This window comes from Lepidochelys olivacea (assembly GCF_965140295.1).
Source record: "Lepidochelys olivacea isolate rLepOli2 genome assembly, chromosome: 1".
Taxonomy (NCBI): domain Eukaryota; kingdom Metazoa; phylum Chordata; order Testudines; family Cheloniidae; genus Lepidochelys; species Lepidochelys olivacea.
In genome coordinates this window covers 103,060,006-103,080,326 of record NC_140411.1, presented here as the reverse complement: position 1 = coordinate 103,080,326, position 20,321 = coordinate 103,060,006, and the positions used below count along the sequence as shown (strand labels likewise).

Below are 20,321 nucleotides of genomic sequence, written 5' to 3'. Positions count from 1 at the left end.
CCCCACCTTTCAGCTAGCTTCGATTGCCAGCACTGCTTGATTTAAATTGCAAGCCAAATTTATAAAATGAGGTCACAAAGACAATCTTGAGAGAGGGTATTTTACTGTTGAGGACGATGGTTAATATTTGGAAAGTGTTGATCTCTCAGATCCTGGTTCACCTTCTTTGTTGATGTAAGAATGTTGTTTAGGTCAGTCATTTTAATCCACTTCAAAAACTGTCCTCATATCCTTGGGAAGATAAATAATCTGAAATAAATTAATATGTACCATTGGTGCATTGGTGTTCCTTTTATGTTGGACAACTGTCATCTTGTTTGCAGTATGGATGCTAGAGCTGTTCAGCTGTGCTTCAGTGTTTTAGCACTGAAGTCATTCACAAGAGAACACTCATTCATTAATTACTCATACTAATTTTAATAGAATATTACCACTGGCTGTTGTAACAAAGTCAAAGATTAATTATAGAAACATAAAATGTAATATTATTGACACACATTCCTCAATACGCAGAGGTTGAATGAGTGCTTAGTCCATTAGATTACATGACCCCCTAATGAGCAAAATCACTTAGTGTATGTTATTTTTTAAAAAGAATCCGAAATGCCTGGGTTTTTTTGAGGGGGGGTGGGGGGAAGATCATAAAAATCTGGACCATAACATTTGAAAAAACGTGTATGAAATGATGTCAAGGTGAGTTATAGACATCATATACTTACTGTATTTTGTAAGATCAAAACTAAGTTGTAACCCTTCATTTTTCAGTGGGTTCACTCTTTGCTACGCATCTGTGCCATCATCAGTGTCATTTCTGTTTGTATGAACACCCCAAAGACCTTTGAGCATTATCCTCCTCTTCAATATTTGACATTTGCTCTAGATACTTTATTGATGTTTCTCTACACTGCAGAGATGATAGCAAAAATGCATATCCGTGGGATAGTCAAGGTAAGCTTTTTAATAACATTTTTATCATTTACACAGGGAAATGTATTTGAATCTGTTGTACTGAAGTTTTAACTATTTTTAAAAATGTTTCCACTTCATTTCTTTTCTAGATGGAAGTTTTCAATTGTATGGACTAGCATGTCACATAAAAAGACCAAAATATATGGTGACTAATATGCAGGTTTATTGTACATTTAATTTTCAACAATGGTATTATAATGCTGATACATTTATTCAATATTTCCTATTAACAAGTAGCAAGTTTTATTAGATTATCTGAGCAATCATTTTTAGGTCCAAGAATGCAAGAAGAAAATATTATTCTATGGGCCACATCTATATCAATAGGAGTTTTATGAAAATATTTAGTGTCAAATAAGTGTTTTATTTTATCTACATTAGGCAGTTGTTTGAATAAAAGAAGATGAATATCTCACTTAGCTTACATAAAAACTGCAATGTAAGTGAGAGATGTTATGTTTCTCTGCTGATTTTTGTTTTCTTCCTATCAACATCTTGGTATACAAACCCTTTTACTATTGAGCAGTTTTGTTAATGATTCTGGGATAGTCTAATTATACCTGCCTAGATAATTATTTAGGTTACTGGAAAACATAAATCTGCAGAGATCTCCATAAATGTATAGAATATTCATCCCTTTATGGCATCATTTCCCTGATTTTATTCCCGCCTTCTGTTTAAACACATAATTTCAGTTTAGATACAGAGAATGAAACTGTCAAATCTGTAGATAATGTGGGGTGAGGGAATCATTGTGGCATCATATAGACTAAAAGTAAACAAAACAATAGTATGTGGCTTTAAAAATAAATAGTGTAGTTATGTCAGTATTGTATGGGCCTTAGGATTTGATAATTGTAACATGGTGATCTGTCCCTTTAAACTGGAAAGGGATCAGGTGATGCCTATTAAGAGTTGATAGAACTCACTTTGAAGGATTGCTGCAGGAGAGAGGTTGGATCCTGTGACTGGCTCTGGAGCAGAGAGCAGCACAGAATGAAAGGTCTGTGCGGCCTGTCTTGGTCAAGGGATAGCACTGTTTTGAGTTACTATGGGTATTTTTTGTTTGAATTAATAATCCCTGCCCTGAGGTAAGGACAAGGGCCTGAAAGAGATCTGGGTGTGGTGTTTAATCCTTGGGCTGGGGAAACAGGCCAGCAGCCGTACAATAATCACAGAAATATTGAGCAGAGATCATCTAGTCCATCCCCCTGTACTGAGACAGGATCAGTTATACCTAGACCATCACTGACAGGTATTTGTCCAACCTCTTCTTAAAAACCTCCAATGATGGGGATTCCACAGTTTTCCTTGGAAGCCTACTTCAGTGCTTAACTATCATTATAGTTAGAAAGATTTTCCTAATATCTAACCTAAATCTCTGTTGCTGCAGACTTGAGCCTATTACTACTTGTCCTACCTTCAGTGGACATGGAGAACAATTGATCACAGTCCTTTTTATGACAGTCAATATATTTTGAAGTCTTTTATCAGTTCCTCCATTAGTCTTCTTTTCTCAAGACTAAACCTGCCCATTTTTTAACCTTTCCTCATAGGTAAAGTTTTCTAAACTTTTTATCATTATTGTTGCTCTAGTCTGGACTCTCTCCAATTTATCCTCTGTTACCTCCCGTGTCTTATGTATGATGATCCTGTTAAGTACCCCAGAATTATACTAGCCTTTTTTGCAACTGCATCACATCGTTGACTCATTTAGTTTGTGATCCACTATAATCACCAGATCTTTTTCAGCAGTACTGCCTCATTTTGTATTTGTACATTTGATTTTTTTTCTTCACAGTCTTAGTACCTCACACCTGTCTTTATTGAATTTCATCTTGTTGGATTCAGACCAATTCTCCAATTTGTTAAGGTCATTTTGAATTCTAATGCTGTCTTCCAAAGTGCTAGCCACCCTTCCCAGGTTGGTGTCATCTGCAGATTTTATAAACATACTCTCCACTCAATTATCTAAATCATTAACAAAAATATTGAATAGTACTGGACCCAGGACAGACCCCTGCAGACCCCACTTGATATGCCTCCCTAGTTTTACAGCAAAGTCCTGGAGTATGCTCTTTCAATCAGTTTTGCACCTACTTGATAGTAATTTCATCTAGACCACATTTCCCTAGTTTATGAGAATGTCATCTAAGACGTCAAAAGCCTTACTAAATCAAAATATATCACTGTGACGGGTTGCCCCCCCACCTTCCGAGGTGCCACCTGATATACTGGGGTACCACTGAGCCCACTGGTTTCACCAGTCTGGGTTCCCTTACACTTCCCTGCTGAGCCAGGCCCTCAAGCCTCCTTTAGCGCGCGCGCACACACACACACACACACGTAGGGACATGCTTAGCTGCAGAAAGACACACACACTGAAATCAGCTCTGAAGAACTGAGCATTTATAATGAAGTTAAAAATTAGTTGTTGATTAATTACTTCATGAAATAAGTTACCCAGTTAGCGCTGGCTATAGAAAAAATGTTTCCTTAATCATGAACCAAGTATTTCATATATTATTAGTCATGAAAAATCAAATATCATTAAAAATAAACTTATGAAAATTTTAATGTAGAGGCTAAGTTTGTTATCACAAAGCTTTACTTTTACAAATTCACTATATTTTATAGATATAAAAGTTTCCATATTTCAGTATTCCTATGGGACCTATGTACATTAATCATTTATTTTAATGATTTTTACATACTGCACATTCTGTTTTCTAACATGCTCATGAATTTGTGGAGTGTGTGACTTAACCACATCAGTATGTTTTGTAAGAATAATTCATAAAGTGTGTTAACAGATGTCTATTAAATTGAGCTGTGGTATAGGCATGTGTTAAATACACCTAGCTCTTTAGGAAATGGAAAATAAGATCTTTTAGAAAACCATTCAGAGGGTTGAAAATATTTATGTTCAGTATCAACACTTTTCGTACCCATCCTACATTCTGAAAGGAAGAGTTGCAACATATACAAAATAGTCCTGTAAGCATAGTAAATCAAAAGTAGAAGTTGTCATCTGTATAACATGGTTACAAATAGAGGTCCTTTTTAGGATGCCATAGTGTATTCAACTCTTACAGTGCTTAGCACTTACATACCTGGTGATAATGTTTAAGCACTATCGTCCAGTCATCACAGAGACCTTGCTTTTTTGATGGTTCAGACTCTATGGTTTTATTGTTGAAAATGTTTGTATACTGTATTAACATTCTGATAAAGCCACCAACTTAAAAAGTTGTGACAGCTGTGGAAATGCACTTTGTAATGAATGTCTCAGATAGAAGCCCCTGGATTTGATGGTTGAGATTATGAAATCCATATAAAGTGTTTTTCATTTTAAATTTTCATTAGGGCTGTGTAAACAAATGGAGAGACAAGTTGGCAAGAGTCAGAAGAGAACTTGGCTATTATACAGTACAGTATTATGTTTTTATTTAGCAACTACACCTCTCTTTGTCAGATGATGCCATGCTCACAGTGGGCCTTGCTCTGCTGTGTCTGAGAGTGTACCGTGTGTTTTCTCTCCATAAAGGGGCCTCAGGGCTTTTGTCTGGGTGCCTGAAACATTTTCCCTAGGGCATTAGTTACTGCTTGTTGCACAAATACTCCTTTACCCTCAGGCAAGAGCTTTATGGCTGCCTACCCAGGGATGTGCTGGGGAAAGAGGGGATGATGTCTATGTCCTCTCGCCCCTTAGTTTGCAGAAAGTGGGAAAGTCTCTGTTTCTAAGCATTTTTTATTACTTTGAGTCTTTGGTATCTTTGTTGCCTAGAGGAAAGGGATGTGGAAACTTATTCAAGCATTTGTCCTTTATTTGGACTGCCTTGGTGAAACCAGCTTATGGTTTGGTTCTGGAGGTATTGAGGTTAACAGTCATCCTGATTGGTTGGGCAAGGGAGCTCTGCATTTGTTGCCTGTCACTAACAAAGTTCTGTATCATGTATATGTGAGTTTAACTGAAGCTGTCATGGGAAGCCTTGATCACACAGTGTGAAGAGGTTCCCAAGGTACTTTGCCATAAAACCAGAGAGGGAGTCAAAACTTGGATGAGGGCAAGCTTGAACAAAGTGTTCAAGTATTGTACATAGTTGGTCAAAAATGGGGAAACTTACTGCAAAAATTTTCAATTTTTTTTCACCATACTCTAATTGTATGTATAGTTAGAAAGATTTTCCTAATATCTAACCTAAATCTCTGTTGCTGCAGACTTGAGCCTATTACTACTTGTCCTACCTTCAGTGGACATGGAGAACAATTGATCACAGTCCTTTTTATGACAGTCATTAATATATTTTGAAGTGGCCATTTCTGCTTTACCCCTTACTCCATATCAACTGAGCCACTGCCTCTCAAAATCCCTTCATAGTCAATCTCGACAGAGAACCACTTCCCCAGTGTCTATCCCTCTTATGCCCCCAGCCAGAACTGCTTCCCGTCCTACTTCTTCTGCCTTCCACTGTTAATCCCATAGTGGGATGTGGGAATGCTTATGCTTCTGGTTCTTTGGTAGATGGCAAACACTGGGATTGGTGGTTGTGTCGGGGGAAGCATGTGGAGATTGTGCTTCTGGTGAAAGCAGTAAGGCATGGGGAAAAAGACACTTAAATTGTCATGGTACAAGAGAGACCTGCTTTGAAGTTGTGTTTAGGGCCTAGCCATTAATTTTTATGTCCTGAGATGAAAATAAATTCTTCCAACACATTGGAGAAGTACCACCATTCAGTATAATCCACCTACATGAAGAACTCAGTCTCTTAAAGGGACTTGTAGAATTTATTCTCTATAGGGAGAACTCATTTTTTCAGTTTAAACCGTAAGCACCAGTAAATACTTACACAATACCCTAGTGGACTTTCATCAGTTAATATTTATTCTTTCCCAAAAGGTGAAAATTAGCAGGCTACTCTACATCTGAGTGCTTGTCCTTGTCAATTTCCCATCAAGGGCTACATTCAACTAACAAGGAGAGCTGCACAGATTTGGGTAGTCAAGAATATCTGCCAAAAAAAAATCTCAAAAGATACTTATTTTAGGGCATCCAAATTGGGTACAAAAACCCTGTCCTTCCCCCCCCCCCAAAAAAAACCCGGCAGCTTTAAATGAAAAATATGGCTCTATTTGGCTGAAGTTAAGTATTTAATTCAGAGACCTCATGATATTTTGATACTGAAGCACAGATTTATTTTATTTATTTAGTGAAAAGTTTAAGATGGGATTTAATGAATGTTTAAAAAGCTAAAGGATATAAACCCTTTTTTCTCATGCTAGCTGCAACCGAAGCAGATACTCCTTTGATGAGAGGGTTCCAAATGAGGAAATGCCTAACCCTGTATTTTTCATGTATCTAAATGTTTTACACTGTGTTTAACAGGTTCTTACTTAGGCCAGATTAGACTTTGCTGCTGCCCAAGACCATCTGTGCCTTGTTGTCCATCTCCCAGGTGAAGGGTTGGGATTGGGCTCCTGGATGGGTCAAGTGACCAGTCATCATGTGATGGTAGCCTGGAGCAGAGTTTCCGGTAGAAGGGAGCCTGGTCAGTTAGAGAGAGAGGGAGAGATCTACCTACAGGTGGGACTGGGCCAGTCGATTCTGTGACACAGTGTGTGAGGAATTATTGGTTAAAATGACATGATGTGGCAACACATCCAAATATATTTATTTATTTGTATAATGGTAACATCTCGTAGCCCCAAAGTCTGTAGATGAGGTATACCTGAGGTTGGGTAGACCAGGGAGGTATGCAAATCTTTTTTTTTTTAACTGTTTATATGATTTATGTACTCTTGACTGGGTAACGTCACACAGATTATCCTGATAGAGAGCAGAGACCTCCAACTTCTAAGAAGAGAAGGCAAAAGGTGTTTGTGGACCCATCCCCCTTCCTTCACCCACTTGTGGTTTTGGTGAAGTGGGGCGTGAACCAATGTGTCATCTCCCATTGGGATGTCTTGCCAAGGACTGCAGCAGCTGAACATAAGAATAACAGAAAGAACAAGAAGGAGACATGCTTTGGCGATGGACATATGAGCAGAGGATATGGATTTTGAGCCAGGGCTATAGAAAGAATATGTGGTATGAGAGTGGGCTTAAAGGAGGCCAAGGTGTTAGAGATAGTGGAGTTATGGAGTTTCTACAGGGTTTGAACTGAAGTATTTGGCAGTGGGAGAATAGGGCCTGGAAAGGTTGAGGAGAAAGACCCAGAAGAGTGCTTAAGAAGGGAAAAATAATAGTTATAAGTAACAGACGAGCTAGAAATGCCTAAGGATCACTCCTGGTATAGCTAAACGTGTTGTTTGCTTGTTTTTCCCTATTAGAAGTGGGAACTGAGTAGAACTGCCACTGCTCTGATCAGCAAGAGGCATTTCTTAGGAAGTGGTAGGGGGGCAGTCCTACTGCTGTCATCCCCAACAATAGTTCTGCACAGCTGCCATTTACTGCCAAGGAGGGGAGGGACACAGGAGTAATGACTGACAGTCATAACCTTGTTCAAGAAAGTTGGGGAGTTAAGTGTTCTCTTGATCTGAATACAGCATCTGATCTTGGCTGCTGTTTTCAGCATCAGGTTCAGAAACTTTGCTAGTGACTGGAGAATGGCTGTCTTGAGAGGGATGAGAAGGTGTAAATTCCTTAACTTGATGAGGCAACTGATAAGGTGCCAACCTGTGTCAGAGCCCCAAGAGAGGGTGGATGTAGTCATGCCTTTTGTCTAGGCAGAGCTGTTCACAGTGAAGGATCTTTTATGAGGTGGGAACTGGGGCCTCTTGGAATAATTTGTTTTAGTGGCCATGGATTTTGAAATGGCACCCTTTCTTCTTAATATAGGTCTGGCTGTAGAGGCTAGCATTCCCCTGATTTTGGAATTCTGAAGACTTAGTCAGACTTTATCCACGCTGTATCCTTTCTGTAGTTCTCTGTCTGCCCTGGCATCAGCGATAATGCAGTGAATTTGCCCTGCTATTCAGAGGAACAATTTTGCACACTTTTCAAGAAGACTCTACTACTTAACTTAGGGTGACCATATTTCCCTATGCTGAATACTGGACATATGGTCAAATTACTCGTATTCAAGCGAGTTAAACGGCAATCAGTCTGAACTGTGCAGTACAAATGTTCAAATTAACATCAAGTTGACAGAGCCCCTGTTAAAAAGAAATACTGCGAATTGGATTCTTTTTATTTACCTTCTTATTTTTAAGGCTTTAGGGTTCACACAGGGAGAGGTGATACACACATCATCATCATGATGATGTTCCTATTACGACTCTGGCAGTTAGGGCAGTGACGAAGCTCCTCTACTCTTGTCTGTTTCTGGCAAGTCTTTCAATGGTTCCCCAGCTGTGCCCCAGGTTTTTCAGCTCACCTTCCACGGCTCTTCGCCATGTTGTTTTTGGGTGGCCTTGTTTTCGCTTGCCTTCAGGTGTCCATCTTATTGTTACTCTAGTGATGGAATCAGTTTCCATCCAAAGCACATGACTGATCCATCTCCAACGCCTCCTGGCAATGATGGTGCTCAGATTCTCTTGGCTGCACTGTGTCGATAGATCTTGGTTTGAGATTGTTCTGGGTCAAAAGATACAGAGGATTTTTCTGAAGCAGGTTGTATGGAATGAAGACAGTTTGGACATGTCACGCTTTCTCATTCCCCAGCATTCTACACTATAAAGTAGCGTTGAAAGTACGCAGCTCGGATAAATCTTTAGTTTGGTTTTGGTGTTGTATTTTGATGATTTCCAAACTGTATTTAAGCTCCTGAAGGTGTTCCTGGCTTTATTGATTTTGTTCCGGATGTCTTGGCTTGTTCCACCGTCCTGGCTGATGGTGCTGCCCAAGTATGTGAATGTTTCTGCATTGGTGAGAACATAATCCTCTATCCGTACTGGTGATGGCGAGGCAATATTAAAGGTCATGATATCTGTCTTATTGTGGTTGATTTTCAGTCCAATTTGCTGGCTCAGTGTATTCAGTTGAGTTGTTTTTTCTTGTATATGGTGTTGGGTATATGATAGGAGAGTGACACCATCTGTGACACACACACACGCCTGTAAACCTCTCCCACACAGGGGGATGACCAATGGACCTGCCCCTCTGCCCGGTGCTCTCCACCCTCCAAGCCTGGCTGGATCCCTGGGGCGGACCTGCCTCTCCTGTTACCTGGCACTGTGTCTTCCCGAGACAACACATGGGGGTGCATGTGAGGTCAAATGCCTCCCCTCCTCCCCAGATTTCTGTCAAGGTTTACAACACAGTGTGGCCAGCAGCAGTCTTTTGGCACTGTGCTGGAGGGAAGGGACGGGAGTGGCTTCCAGCCACAGGGGAGGGGGGAAACAGATGATCTGACTCATGTCTTTGCAGAGCTCTTCTCTTCTCTTCCCTCCCCTCCCCCCATGTGGCTGGAAGCAGCTTGTCCCTTTCTGTAGGCATAGTATCAAAAGGCAGTTAACACCTCCAGGCTGCTGCTGGCCACGGACATAACCCAGTCGCCTCTGGCTGCAGTGTGGGCAGGAAGGGGTTAAGCTCTAAGGATGCATTGTGTACTGGGGAACCTGATTCCAGGGGCTTCAGTGAACCAGGCCAGAGAGGTGGCTCAGCAGTGGATGGTGCCTAGGGGACGAAGCATCCCCATGCTCCCTGGGGATAGGACTCAGGGCGGGGAGGGGGTGGGCGAAGAGGGTGCTAAGCCCCTGCCTGTGGGGCTGCTGTGGAGCCTGCAGGGTTGGGGCACGAACAGGCCAGAAATCGCTCCCCCCCGGCCACTCCAGAGCTGAGCTGAGGGGCGGAGAGGCTTCCCCGTGCCAGTGCTGTGCAGGGCTTTTGGCACATACAGGGCTTGGCTCCTCCTGGCCAGCACCTCAGGCAGGAGGGTCTTAGGCTTTCCTGAGGCGTCACCTCAGCCAGAGGCAGTGGGGGAAGGAAGGAAACTGCTGACCAGGCTGTTGGTGAGCTCAGCGCTCCGACCAGGGGCTGGTTCTCTGCACAGCACTGAGAGCGGGATGCGCCCTGTTGGGGTAGACATGGAGGAGCAGTGGGGCTGGTGGGGGGGCGGGAAGGGGCAAAGCAGGGAGAGGACAGCAAGAGGGGGAGCACATAAAGAACCGATGGATGGGCAGCAGAGGCGACACGTAACTGGCTGCTACACTCACCAGCCACCACAGCTCGCAACGCGCAGCCAGTGCTGGCCGGAAATGGGACGGGGAGCGGGGTGTTGCTGGCTGAGAGCCGGCACGCAGCGGAGGCTGAGCTGACAGACCAGCAGGGATAATGGCCAGCTCCGCGCACTGCAGCTTCGCCCCGCCACCAGCCTTGCACATCCACCCCCATCGCTGGCTACTACACCCTCCCACTCAGGCGGGTGGCTGGCGAGCAGGGATCCAGCAAGCAGCAGGATCCGCTAGTACTGATGGCGGGGGAGACAGAAAATACAGGGCAATTTGCCTGTTTTTAAGAAAAAGTTGGGTCACCTGCAGGAGGGCTTAAATACAGGACTGTCCCTTTAAAAACATACATCTGGTCACCTTAACTTAACTGGGTTTGTGTTAGCAGTCCCAGGCACCAGTTTTGCGAACTAGATTCTAGACAGTTGTAAAGGTGCACCACCACTCAGAGTGCTGCCTGGCTTTTCTTTTTTTCCAGTTCTCTCCTGCCCACTGAGGTCATGGGGGGCTTGGTCTTTAAATAATCAAAGCCTGTCTCGGTGAGCCTCCAGATTTAGGTGGAGGCCCCTTGTGTTGCACTGCCTGCTGGGTGGGGGGAGGGAAGGGAGCTCCAGGGCCCAATTCTTGCACTGAGAAGCTATGAAAGAGATTTCTTTATGAAGCGCCTGTTTATTTATCATCATTTGTTTAAATATTTATTCATATTTTTTCTTTGTTAATTTGAAAATCTTTTCATTTCATCACATGAAAAGGAAAATAATCAATATGCATATATACTGCTAGACTAATATAGACAAAATACAGTTATTTTTGGCTACACTACACATCATTGATTATTGAAGCTCAATACAGTGACCATAAAGCCAAATTTAATTTCACTTATTATAATCACAGTTTGTATAAGCAAAAATGAATAAAAGTAGCTATTATGTATTTTAGAATTAAGAACATAAGAATGGCCATACTGGGTCAGACCTAAGGTCCATCTAGCCCAGTATCCTGTCTACCAACAGTGGCCCATGCCTGGTGCCCCAGAGGGCAGGAACAGAACAAGTAATCATCAAGTGATCCACATCCTCTGTTGCCCATTCCCAGCTTCTGGCAAACAGATCTGTTGAATGAATATATTGAGAAAACAGCTAAAACTATAAAGATATTTAATAGCACATGCATAACTTTTACATAAGTAAATTATCCCTCTGGATGTGAATAAAGTTATGCATGTGCTTAAGCGTTTGCAGGACTGGAACCATACTGATGTAAAGTTGTGTGTATGAAAGCTGACAATAATACAGCATTTCTAAATGAAAATTAATACAAATGAGATTAATGGGGAAAACAACTTTTTCTGCGATGACAAGATGAAACTCTCTTAGAGAGTGCTTGGAAAACATGAAAAATTGTTGACCACAACCACCTCTTGGGTCCTGTCTGAAAGGAATGAATGGAACTGTGGGGAAAGTCTTTTTCCAGGAGCAAACTGTGTAAACACGTCCACAAACCCTTATGGTCAACTGTAACAAAGACTGTTGAGATATTTAATAAGATCAGTCTACACATTTTCTCTTTGTTCATCACTCAGAGGTGATCATCCAGCAGACATAGCAAAATGCTTTGCATTATATTCCCAGATGTTAAGCCAGACTAATATGACTAATGGCTGGACAGTACTATTCCTTGGGGATCTAGAATCCAATCAGTTCTGTTAGGCTCTGAGAACAGACCATCAAAATGAGCCTGTCACCATAGTGAGAGGAAGAATAGGGCTGATGATCTGACCATGACAACATTTTTATAATAACCCCAGTATCCAACCCCGTCAAGGCTGAATCCCCACTCTGTCACTTTGAGTGCAGAAGGTGGGGGCCCGCAAGGATTCTAAAAATTAATACTTGCCACTCCAGGCTTGTATTAAACTCCCAAGATTACAGCTTTTCTCTGACCTTGGCTTGGTAAATGCGAAAAAACCCCCTTGGACCCAAGAAGGAGCACTTGGGAATTCCTCCCTGTGGGGTACCCTCAAGCCCTTTCACCTCCCCCTGCCCCAGGGGAAGAGCTGAGAAAGAAAACAAAGGAAATTAGCGATTGTCACCAGCTAATCAAAAAGCATATGCACAAACCTTTTAGGATACCAAAAATCCAATCCTGTTCTAAAAAAAGGTAAATTTTATTAAAAACAAAAAGGAAGAAAATACATCTGGAATTTAGGCTTTTGCTAGATTTTAAAAGAGCAATTCCAAAAAATTAAGCACCCAAAATAGTTTTCTTGGGGGTTCAGCTTAAAGGTTACAAGCAAACAAAAGCATCTGGGGTTAGCACAGAAGAGTTCACAAGCCTTAAAAAATAAACAGAAATAGACCTAATAGCGTCTTCCTAAACATTCCTAATTTACTTACATATTTGGGTTGTTAAAAGTAGTTCTAGATATGATCTGATGATTTTCATATCTGGTTCAAACTTTACATGGCATTCATGCTGCCCCGTCTCTTCAGCCCAGAGAGAATAACAGACAAAGGGAAAGTTTCTTTCCCAAATTTAAAAAGTTCTAGCCTTCTCATTGGCTCTTTTGGTCAGGTGCCCGCTTTTTTTTTCTTTAGGTGCGGGACTTTTCAGCCCTTTACAGGTAAAGCAAGTAGAGAACAGCTACCAAGAGGGATTTTACAGCTAACTGGCTGGCTGGTTGTCCATCAAAGGGAGCTACCCTCCCCCACTTTATTTATCAGAAACCCAATCTCAAAGATCATAACCAAAATGTGCCCATATATGAGTAGAACAAGAAACCACCTAGGACATTTCCATGATTGTCCTAGAGGTCAGATTAACAAAAGAGTCCTCATCATTATGCACATTAACAAGGGCCCATACAACACGCACAATAGTGATCACTGATATGGGCATTAAAGGTGCCCAATGCACAGTCAGGAGAGCCAGGAGCAAATTTTAGCAGGCCAGAAGTGGATGATAATGATAGAGGAGCAAACGCAGATGTTGAAGTCACTAATTGCGCTGCAGGCAGAATACATGTGAGCTCAGCCCCCTCCCCCAGCAGCCCATACAGAATGCTTTCCATGCCTTCCCCAAACTCCTCCCATACATTCCTTGCATCTTCCCAGCCCGTCGCAGTATCCTGTTCACTCCATGCCTTTGGGCAGCTTTCAAAATGATAGCAGGAGACACACACAGCTATGAGAGACTCCTTCAGGAGACTGTCCTTCACTGTTATCTCCTTTTGCACCAAGCATTTTCTCTGTGTTGTTAATTGCTATTTAATAAAAACATACTCCCTGAAAGATAAACAATCATTGTCTCCTACACACGGTGGTTGCTGCTGGAGTTAATACACTGGTGGCAATTGGAACATTTGCAGACTACAAATCACAGTCAGGAAGCAATTATCAAAATTTTCATGCAAGGCAGCAAGTTAACAAAGCATGGCAGAGTGCTTTATAGAAAAACACATTACTGGAGCTCATTGTCAAAATGGTGTTTCAAAGCCTCCCAGATTCAAATAGCTGCTGTTGTGCCCCTCTGCCCTGGTATCTGGTTGCTCAAAATCAGCTGCCAGGTGGTCCACTTCTGTGCTCCACCCTTAGGGAAACTTTTCACCCTCACAAATATTATGCAGTGCGCAGCAGTCTGCTATGACCATGGGAGTATTTTCCTCATTTAGCTCTAACCTGGCATAATGCTTGAAAGGTAAGTTTAAGACCTCTCAATTTTTCATAGCAAGTGTGATTGACAGCCTCTAAGTGTTATGTCTTTCATCACAAACATGATTGATATCCCTGATTTGAATAACATGTTCAGCCTAAAAGCATTGTTTTTCTGTTTTAATTATTAGAGCTCTTCCCTCCATCCCAATTGTTTGTTGCTGTTTTAGTAACTACATGTCTCCATCATTTCAGACACACTTGAGCAATATTTTATCATCTGTTTTTTTCAGAAGACTGTCAGTATGATGAAATGAAAGTATTCATTCTTAAATCTTAAAAAAGGGATTATTTTCTTCTAAGTTTTACCTGCCCTAGAACTGTCATTGTGTACTCACGACATGTGTACTTCGGGGTAGATGAAATGGAATCATATTTGATTGACCAGCAGAACAGCTTATATAGAATTTGTTATCTCTGAACACTTACAAATATTTTAAAATGCACAGTTGTTGTTGTAGTTAGAATGTCAACAGCAGAGCATAAAATACAAAATGGGGCACTTCACAATTTCCCTCTTATTGCAATGTACTGATTTAGTGAAAAATGTAAGTTCAGTGTGCTTGCTTTTGTAAATTTGTAAAAATTCAGTATTTGTTAAAAGTAAAATTCACTGGTCTTATCTGAGTGAAATAAGGACGTACTTCCTCGTTAGTAATCTCTAAAATAATCCAAGAAACTCTCAGTAAGTCATTTTGTAAAATCTAATTTATTACTATTGCAAGTAATGAAATAATTAAGGATTCTGTAGTGATCATAGCTGTAACGATTTAAGTGATGAAATGGAAGATTATATATATTGTTTTACGAGAGTCCTAAAAGACCTAGAGAACATCAGCTGCTTTTTGTTTTCTTTATGTTGGTCTTCAGAATAAAATCTACTTAATTGGCCCCATTTTAAAATATCTTTTTACTGAGCTCTTGCAAATATAAGTTTGTGTCTGTTAAGCACTGTGCACTTCATAGTAATCAGTACTGCTGTAAGGATCTTTTATTAACATTAAGTGATTTGTTTCAGTGTTTTTATGTAGCATACAATATTGTCATAAACATTTATTATTTATGATATAGATAAATTTGTAACCACTCATAGAATGCAGTGAATTTTCAGTCAAGGGTTGCTTCCAATGACTGCATAACCTAAGTTAGTTCAATGACAAGGAAGTGATGTTACAACCACAAATGCTATTTAGAGCTAAGCTTCCCATAGCAACCCTAGCTCTGCCTCCTGTGTACGTATGTATTAGAACCTTTCATATACAGCACTGTCCATTGTATTATAGGGCAAGATATTTTACAAATATGGATTAACTACCACTATGGAGTGTTATTTTAATAGGACATTCCTGCAGTGTTGGTGAAAACATTTTATTTTAAGATATACCATTGTGTAAATGCTAATAAACAGTCTTTTCCCTACAGTGTAACATTTAAAAAAATAACTTAGTTGATTTTGAAACAATACTATAATTATTCAGAGGAATGACTAATACAGTGACTACCTATGAAAAGTTGTCAGTATTGCCTTAGTTAAGGGTTACTTGGTTATCTGAACTATTTTTTAAACTTTCCTAAACTTCGTAAACAGAATGCCAAGAATTCTGAAAAGACTGAGGCAAAGTTATTTAGGTATCTAAGACAACATGCACAGTTGTAAGTGTGATTAACAGGGTTGATCTATCTATCTATCTATCTATCTATCTATCTAAAGAATGAACAAATTACATAGTTATAAGACATGATAAAATATGCTGGGCTGAATTTCTCTCTTGTATTTGGCATAGTAACAGATATGGTATGTACACATAGTGAGATGGCTGAATACACTCTGGGATAGCGTGTGCACCTCAGAGCCATGTGTGCCATGGCTTTAGTTTATCTCCTGGGCAGACTATGAAATGTAATAGCTGGGGATGGGGTGAGAGAAAAGGCGGGAGGGTTTGACGGCTGGACAGCAAAAAACTAATGCTTTTGACACCTGGCCAGGGTTGAGGAGCAGGCTTGACATTTGCAGGTTTTGACAACTGGAAGACAGGTGAGGCTTTTCAGACTGTCTCTTCTTTCCCTCCCCTTTTGTGGGCAAGGTTGGAAGTGGCTTGAAATTGTTAGGATGGGTTGGGAGCTTGAACTTGCCCACATCAACATCCTACTGTTATACAAAACCCTACCTGTTGAGCTTTGCAGTAGAATTGATAGACACTGTCCAGCAGATTTGCAGTAGAATTGATAGGACTGTCCATGACTCATTGTCTCAAGAGGTTTCAACGCATATGGTGCCAGAGCCACCCCATGCAGCTCTGACCTATGGCGGTGAAGAACACCTGAGGATGCCTAGGATCCAGTAGTTACATAAATAATCAACTCACTTTTTCAAACAGGCCAACCAACCCATCTAAACATGTAACTATCTGAGTCCTACTCTTCTGATAGTGTCATGGGAACTTTTAGCCCTCTACTAATGTCTAAGATTTCTCAAAAGTGACTAGGGATTGTGTGGGTGTTTCACTTTTATAATGCTCAACTTGAGAAGCTTAAAGATGGGCTTGATTTTCAGAGAGTGGGTATTTAGCACTTTCTGAAAATCAGATCTCTTGCTGATGCTACATCACTCAAAAATGATGTATGGAGGCATTCAAAAGCACCATTGTCACAGGGTGACTGGCCCTTTAAGAGGGAGCTGGAGGTAGGGTGCAGTCCAGGGCACCTGTAACTGATGGCCTGTTATCTAATTTGACTTAAGGGAAGGCACCTGCGCCTCATCTGGATTTTTTTATACTGCATTTTACTGACTCTCATTTTCAATACTTTCAGAGATTCCCAAGCCAGAAGGGACCATTAAGACTGGTCTGATCACTTATATAACACAGGCCATGGAACTTCCCTAAAATAATTCCTAGAGCAGATTTTTTAGAAAAAATTCCAGTCTTGATTTAAAAATTACCAGTGATAGAGAGTCTATCACAATCCTTGGTAAATTGTTCCCAGTGTTAATTACACTCACAATTAAATGTATGCCTTAGTTTCCATCTGAATTTGTTTAGTTTCAGCTTCCTGCCGTGCGATCATGTTATACCTTTCTCTGCTAGATTGAAGAACTCATTATCAGATATGTTTCCCCATGTAGATACTTAAAGACTGTAATCAGGTCCCCCTTAACTCCTTTATTTCTCAATAAAATAATAATCTCAATAAAATAATTTTAAAAAAATATGGCTCTGATGTTTCAGAAATGTAAGGGGATGTTGTGAAGGCCAAAACTATAACAGGGTTTAAAAAGGGGTTCAAAAAGAATTAGGTTCCTGGAGGATATGTCATTGATAGGTTTATCAATGGTTATAAGTCAGGATGGTCAGGGATGTAACCTCCTGCTCTGGGAGTCCCTAGTCTCTGACTGCCAGAAGCTGGGAGTGGACAACAGAGGATGGATCTCTCAATAATTACCTGTTCTGCTCATTCCCTCTGAAACACATGGCACTGGTCACTGTCAGAAGACAGGATACAGGGGGCTAGATGGACCATCGGTCTGACCCAGTAGGGCTGTTCTTTTGTTTTTAAAGAATATATCTTCAACACGTAGCAGAAGAGTTGCCGTTTACTGCCACCTTCTTGAAATGAGGGCATGACAGAAGGGGGAGCTGGGGGCAGAGGTAGTGAAGGGGGGAGGGCACTGCCAGACCATCCTACACGATCGAGAAGATCTGAATGTGGAAAGGTAGGACACTTTGCAAGAACTGCTTCCTGCCATACCGGAACCCTCACAAGTGTCAGAATCCCCAAAGGTGGAGTAAAAACAGGATAGCAGACACCTACACCAGCAGTCTAAAGAGTGAAAAAGATAAGGAATAATAACAACAATGGGGTGAGGGGCAAAATGTGAGAGAACAGAGAAATTGAAAGGCAGAGCTAAAAAGAGAAACAATAGCTGCCACATGGTAACTGTGGTTTTTCTTTCTTTTTTTTTCTTTTTCTTCCTAATAGGTTAGAAAATTATTTTGGACAATCCCTCTTAGAATAAAAGAAGTATCAGTGTCTTTTATTCAACACACACAATCAAAGGCTTTAGCTTAGAGGTGGGCAAACTATGGCCTGCGGGCTACGTCCAGCCCACTGGACCGTCCTGTCCGGCCTCTGAGCTCCCGGCCGGGGAGGCTAGCCTCTGGCCCCTCCTCTGTTGTCCCCCCTCCCCTGCAGCCTCAGCGCGACATGACGCCAGCACTCTGGCCCACCACTCCTGCTGGGCAACACAGCGGCAGAGTGGCTGGCTCTGGCCGGGCGGCAGGGCTTCGCTGCTCTAAGCAGCAGGGTGTGGAGGGGGGTTGGATATGGGGCAAGTGGTCCCAGGGGGCAGTCAGGGGACAGGGAATGGGGGGGTTGGATAGGCGTGGGAGTCGTGGGAGGGTTTTTTGAGGGTCAGGGGTATGGATAGGGGTCAGAGCAGTAAGGGGACCGGGAGCAGGGGGGGTTGGATAGGTGTGGGAGTCCGGGGGGTCTGTCTGGGGGCGGGAGTGTGAATAGGGGTCGGGGCAGTCAGGAGACAGGGAGCGGTGGGGTTGGATAGGGGGTGGGATCCTGGGGGGTGGTTAGGGGCCGGGGTCCTGGGAGGGGGTGGTCAGGGGACAAGGAGCTTTGGATGGGTTGGGGGTTCTGAGAGGGGTGAGAAGTGGGAGGGGGCGGATAGGGGGTGGGGGCCAGGCTCTATGGGGAGGCACAGCCTTCCCTACCCGGCTATCCGTACAGTTTTTAATGCCAATGTGGCCCTCAGGCCAAAAAGTTTGCCCACCCCTGATTTAGCTTGTCTGTTGAGTGCTTATTCCTCTGGAGGCATGGTTAGTACACAGAGGGGAAAATATAGAATGTCATCTATCATATCAATGTTGAGCTCTGCAGACAAACAGCTTGAAGCTATTTTTCAATCATCAGACATCACAGGCTGGACAAGTTGGGTTTGTTTAGCGTTGCCTCTGAGTGAAGAGTTCCTCATCAGCTTAGACCATGGGCAGGGAAATAAAAGTATTGTGTGCAGCAGGTAGAAGTTGAAATGACAGTGATTGTAAGTTTCTGTTCAGTGATTTCCCACCCTAGTTTGAACCCTCCTGCCCTCCAAAATGCATAATAAAATGCATAATTAGACTGAAAAAAATAACTGTAAGCGTCTTGTCATAGGAAAACAAATTTTGACTATAGGTAGCATTCATGTTTTGTGCAGTTTATCTGTGATATATTTTATTTTGAGAATGGCTTACTATATTGTTGTTTTATCCTTCTGCTGTTCACTTCCAGGATGGATTTTTACAACTGAGAGAAAGTGAGCTTAGTGTAAATGTTTTCTGTACATTATATGTGGTCTTCATCTACTGTAAGAAATGACCAATCCTGTTCAGACTGGTGTATAGCATTGGTTGGCTTTTCACCTTGAGTAATCATTTGCATCTGTGAAATGAGGTGTAAAAATGGATCAAACCAGAATGATACTCTGTTTGCACAGGTATAAGTGAGCCACCAGTGTTCTGGTGTGTTAACAATTTATACCTACTTTGTAGGCATGTAAATGATGGCACAAGGTAAAAGTCAGTGTTGAATCAGGTGCAATGTTTGTTATATAGGCTACTATAAAGAAGAAAAACAAAGATATTTATAAATTCTTCTCTAGCCGTGGCTGAAAGGAGCTGCTGCAGAAAAATGAAGCTCACAACTTTCTTTCCGGAATACATCATTTACTTATTTATTTGCTGTATTTATGTATTTATTTAAAATTTCCATCATCTTCCAGCTCAGACATTGGGGATTTAGAATTTTAAAGATGGTAGAGAATGATGCTGTTCCTTCTTGACAGTGGATATCATTTGTGATTTTCTTTTTTCATCTTGGCAATGAAGCAACAAAACAAAAAAACACTAATTTTTATTTCTCTTTTAGGGGGATAGCTCCTATGTAAAGGATCGTTGGTGTGTGTTTGATGGATTCATGGTTTTTTGTCTTTGGGTGTCATTGGTGTTACAGGTAATTACATAATTTTACCTTAAATATGAAGGGCTAATATTTCACAAGTGGGTCCTGCAGTTGTGCATGCAAAGTACTCACAGCAGCATGAACAAGTAACTGTATGTTATAAATATACAGTTGTTCATGGGTCAGATTTAAAATTCAGTGATTCTACTCTTTCAGAGTCCAGTAACAACACAGCTACCGCAGTGCATCTACATTAGGGGTTTTCTTTCGTGTAACAACATTGATGTTTCACCGGTGTGAATTTATTTAATTTGGACATGTCCTTAATTTTAAACTTGTTCAGAAATTCAACATGTTGTATATTAGAAGGAATGTCACAGATTTAAAATAAAACACAGAGGAAATTAAAAAAAACCCCCAAAACGTTTCCATAGCAATGTTAACTTGTTCACATTTCACATAAAGTTACAGTATAGGAAGTATTCTGTCTTGCCGACCCATACAATCCCTCATCATTCAGCACAG

The 20,321-nt window shown here is 41.4% G+C and overlaps 1 protein-coding gene across 4 annotated transcripts in view; it reads left to right on the top strand.

Annotated features, from left to right (window-relative positions):
- Positions 1-20,321, top strand: part of NALCN (sodium leak channel, non-selective) — a 342,791-nt gene that overhangs the window by 17,524 nt on the left and 304,946 nt on the right. For all 4 annotated transcript variants that reach the window (XM_084629335.1, XM_084629334.1, XM_084629337.1 and 1 more), the window contains 2 exons: positions 766-948; positions 19,764-19,847. In XM_084629335.1, the coding sequence (XP_084485461.1) occupies positions 766-948; positions 19,764-19,847 (267 nt within the window). The remainder of the gene's footprint in view (positions 1-765; positions 949-19,763; positions 19,848-20,321) is intronic.